The sequence below is a fragment of the Populus euphratica genome, unplaced genomic scaffold, assembly GCF_000495115.2.
Source record: "Populus euphratica unplaced genomic scaffold, PopEup_1.0 scaffold248.1, whole genome shotgun sequence".
Classification (NCBI taxonomy): Eukaryota; Viridiplantae; Streptophyta; class Magnoliopsida; order Malpighiales; family Salicaceae; genus Populus; species Populus euphratica.
This window is the reverse complement of record NW_011500131.1, coordinates 56,467-60,426: the sequence shown is the minus strand read 5'-3', so window position 1 is coordinate 60,426 and position 3,960 is coordinate 56,467. Positions and strand designations below refer to the sequence as shown.

Sequence of the window (3,960 nt, the reverse complement as noted above, 5' to 3'; positions counted from 1 at the left end):
ATCAATAATAAGTTTAATTTGAAAGGTACAGATGCTTATAAACTAAAAATTAATGCTGCTGTACTTAATTAGTCTAATATTTGTACATTTTTGTAGAACAAACTTTCGGACCAAGGACTGAGGTTCAGCATAGTAACACGGTGAGCCCTCACCAGCCGGGCCATTGAATAGCTATGAAAGAGATGAAGCATAAATGTGAAAGTTGTAAAGCAAGATAGAAGAAAAAAGAAAGAAAAGCGTATCAAAAGAAAGTTAAACCATGCCAGTTATGATTCTTTAAATGTCTCCGACGTTCATGACATGCCATCATTGCTGCTGCTTAAGACCTTTTTTTTCTTACTCAAAAAAGAAAAAGGAACAAAAAAGAGATTCGTACACTTAACAAGCTAGCAAACTTAATCGGTCGTCTTAAGCAGCAGCAGCAGCAAATACTGCGCATTTTGATGGCTATTTCACCTGAATCCATGCCAGAAAATCCCATTGATTTCCGAGCCCCGCCGCCCTCTCCTATCGCCTCTGGCCGAAGATCATCCGTGACCAATGATGAAGTCCTAACTGAGTTTCTTGAGCACTCACTACGTGTTCCGGATTTGATTTTACCTGATAAGATATTTCCAAGACAGAAAATTGTCGAAACACCCCCAAGAATTGATTGTCAATCACTGATTTCTGGGGAAGGTGATTCAGTTCTGAGGATGTTGGATTCAATAGCAAGAATTGGGTGCTTTCAACTCGTTAACTTCGGAATTCCAAGTGAATTTATAAGGTTGGTGTCGGTCACGGCAGCCGGAATCTTTCAGCTGCCTCCCGGAAAGAAGGAGGCAGTCTCGAGGTCACTGGAGAGGCCGTATGGATTCGAGGAAGTTCATGGTGATCATCAGGAGGCCGAGAGTGAAGTAAGTGAAGAGTTTGTGTGGTGTAAAGATGAGAGTTTGAAGTTGGATATGGAGGGAATATGGCCAACTGGATATTCAAATTTCAGGTAATAACTACCCAACAAAAAAGAAAAAGTCTATATTTTCTTCTTCTTTTGGCAGTGGCATTGTTTGTTCTTGTGCGTGTATTTTTGTGTGAATTTTTGTTATTTTTTTGGGTTATCTCTCGTATTTGTTCTAGTTTTGACAATCTTCTTCCTGTCTTTCAAACGTAGAATAGATTATTAAGTTGTTGTAGTTTTGACCAGACTCTTTCAGCGATCTAAATATTACATCTTGTTTCTCTTTACTTACCACAGAAACAATAAGTCCATGAATGCATCTGTAAATGGGCGATCTTTCAACTAGTGCTGCATTTGCAGTTATTGTTAAAAGTGTTGGGCATGCTTCCATAATGTTGCATGGTTTGTGGTCAATACTAACCTCTGAATTTGGTAATTAACCTGCACATGAAAATTGTACTAACGATCTTGTTAATCCATATACGTTCTTTTTTCTTCCTTTTATCTGGGGATTGTTTCGATGAATTCATGAAGGTTTTCTCGTTATACATAATACAATATCCAAAGACAAGCCTGTAATGCTACTGGTCTCAGCCAGTGCCAGTTTTAGACAAGGTAAAAAGCAATGGATAAAGAACATGGAGCGCAGAGCAGAGCTGCCACTGGGAAATATGTTTCATTGCATTTACTTCAGTTTTGCAGTATTTGTATCAATCTCTTCAACAGATTTTCAAATACGAATTCCAGTGTTTTGCAAACTTACAATGAAGCTACATCTTATGCCCAAGTTCTCATAATTCGCAGCAAGAAAATGGAGACCCTTTCATCTGATATAGAGAAAGTGGCCAGGAAAATCCTCCACATTCTCCATGAAAATTGTCCGAGGAAATCAATGTATGGAAATGATATGATGCAGAGGCAAGATCTCATTGGCTCAGTCTGTTGCCTGTACAAGCATGGACGTAACTTTCTGGCTGATCAATGGGCTAGCTCCCTGGGATATGATGTGATGAGAATGCTAATAAGGGGAACTGATTATTCTCACGCCTTGTGCTTGCATACATGTGATGGTTCATCAGAATTTCATGTTTACTCCAAGAAAGGCTGGGTGTCTTTCTGCCCAGATAAGGATGCATTGATTGTCACAGTTGGAGATCGAACACAGGTATTAGTTACTGTTATATAAATTGCTTAAAATAGTAGAGTAATTGGACTTTCTTTTGTTCCTGTATGTCAATTTTTTTAACTTGAAGCGATTCATTATGAAGCCACGCATGCCCTCTTTACAACTGTGATAGTAATGATATGGCAAGTGTGGAAATTAAACTCAACATCATGAAAAACCAACCTTTAATATCAATTCCGGTTCATTATGTTTCCACCTCCTTTCGTTTAATGATGGGATAGCTAAATCTAATCATATCTCTTCTCTCAACAGGTTTGGAGTGGCGGCCAGTACAAGCATGTTTTCGGATGGCCAATCTTTAAAGGTGATGATAAGGACTGCATTTCAATGGCTTTTCTCTATTCTCCTCCAAGCAGCAATAGTAGCAGCTCCAAAACCAGCAAGGGGAAGACTGTTTCGCTTGGCCAACAAGCTATATTTGCTATAATTTTGACTCTTGTATGCCATTTCTTAGTTTATTTTTATAAGGAAGTTTGATGCTATCAAAAAATGCTGATGGGCTTATCCATTCAGTTTTGGTTCGATAGGTATTGGGTTTGTGCTTCCCATTCATTTGGATTTTGGTTTCTTTTTTTTTTCTTTTTTCCCCTATTGTACAACAGTATTTTATTAATTAATACCGATGAAAGTCACAGATATAACATTATTTCTTCATATAATAAATATAATAAACAAGAGTTAAAACATAGAATATGTTAGATTGATTTTGGCAGTCGATGTTTCCAGAAAACATTGTGTTTTTATTATCAACTGGATTCTGTCATTAAGTAGACATTATAAGTCTTGGAGTTAATGCAACTCTTACCAAATAAAAAAAAGCACAAACTATAATTTTCGAATGTAAAACTACATAATCAATCATTCTCTTCAAATAACAAAATATTATTTTTGCTGAATCAAGATGAGGCTCTATTGGATGCTCTATATATCTGTTTATGATACTCACATGTATAATATCTGGACCTGTTGTAGCTAGATGCATTAGGCTTCCTCCAATTTATTTATAAAGAATGGCATTTATCTTTTTTTCCTTCAACATCTTTATACAACTTCAATCCTAGTTCAATTGAAGTGATGACAGAGTTGCAGTCCTTCATCTGGAATTTATCTACAATTTCTTGTGCATACCTCTTCTGAATAATAAAAGACCCTCTTGATGACTACTTTATTTCAATGCAAAGAATGTGGTGTATATATCGCATGTTGTCATTGTTAAATAATATTTATGTAGTTTTATTTATTAAGGGTAGAATAGTACTTTCAGTTTAATCTATATATACTTTATTTGTATTTAGGTTAAGGTTAAGCATTCATAATATACAAATTATTTAGAATTCTAGCCTCCTTTTTGTGTTTGATCTTAATAATTTTAACATAGTATCAGAGCTGGTTTTATGGAACGAGGCTTAATCTTATTTGTATAATAATTTTTTGGAGTGAGATTTTGTCTTCCACTTCTGTAAAATTTGGTATTTCGTCAATTTCTGCAATTATTTTGGTATTTCGTCTTCCCTTCAGCTTTTGCAATTTGATATTTGCGTTCAGTTTCTGTAAATTTGTTTTGTGTTTTGGAGTAATCGTATAGCAGTGAGAAGATATTTGTTTAGTTTCTGAATTTATGTTCAATTTCTGCAATTTGGTATTTGGTTTTCCGCTGCTTTTGCATTCTAGTTTTCTGTGATTGTTGATTATGGCTACTGAAAGAGATGATTCGCTTCAGTCTGTGAGTGTGAGGTTGGATGGGAAGAACTATTCATATTGGAGCTATGTAATGAGAAATTTTCTTAAAGGTAAGAAGATGTGGGGGTATGTTAGTGAAACTTATATGATACCGAAG

The 3,960-nt window shown here is 35.7% G+C and overlaps 1 protein-coding gene across 1 annotated transcript; it reads left to right on the top strand.

Moving 5' to 3' along the window:
- Window positions 1-250: 250 nt before the first annotated feature.
- LOC105110377 (flavonol synthase/flavanone 3-hydroxylase-like) lies at window positions 251-2,764 on the top strand. Its single transcript, XM_011005400.1, has 3 exons — window positions 251-982; window positions 1,742-2,102; window positions 2,376-2,764. Exons 1-3 carry the CDS (start codon window positions 444-446, stop codon window positions 2,598-2,600), a joined length of 1,125 nt encoding a protein of 374 aa, XP_011003702.1. The 5' UTR covers window positions 251-443; the 3' UTR covers window positions 2,601-2,764.
- Window positions 2,765-3,960: the final 1,196 nt, after the last annotated feature.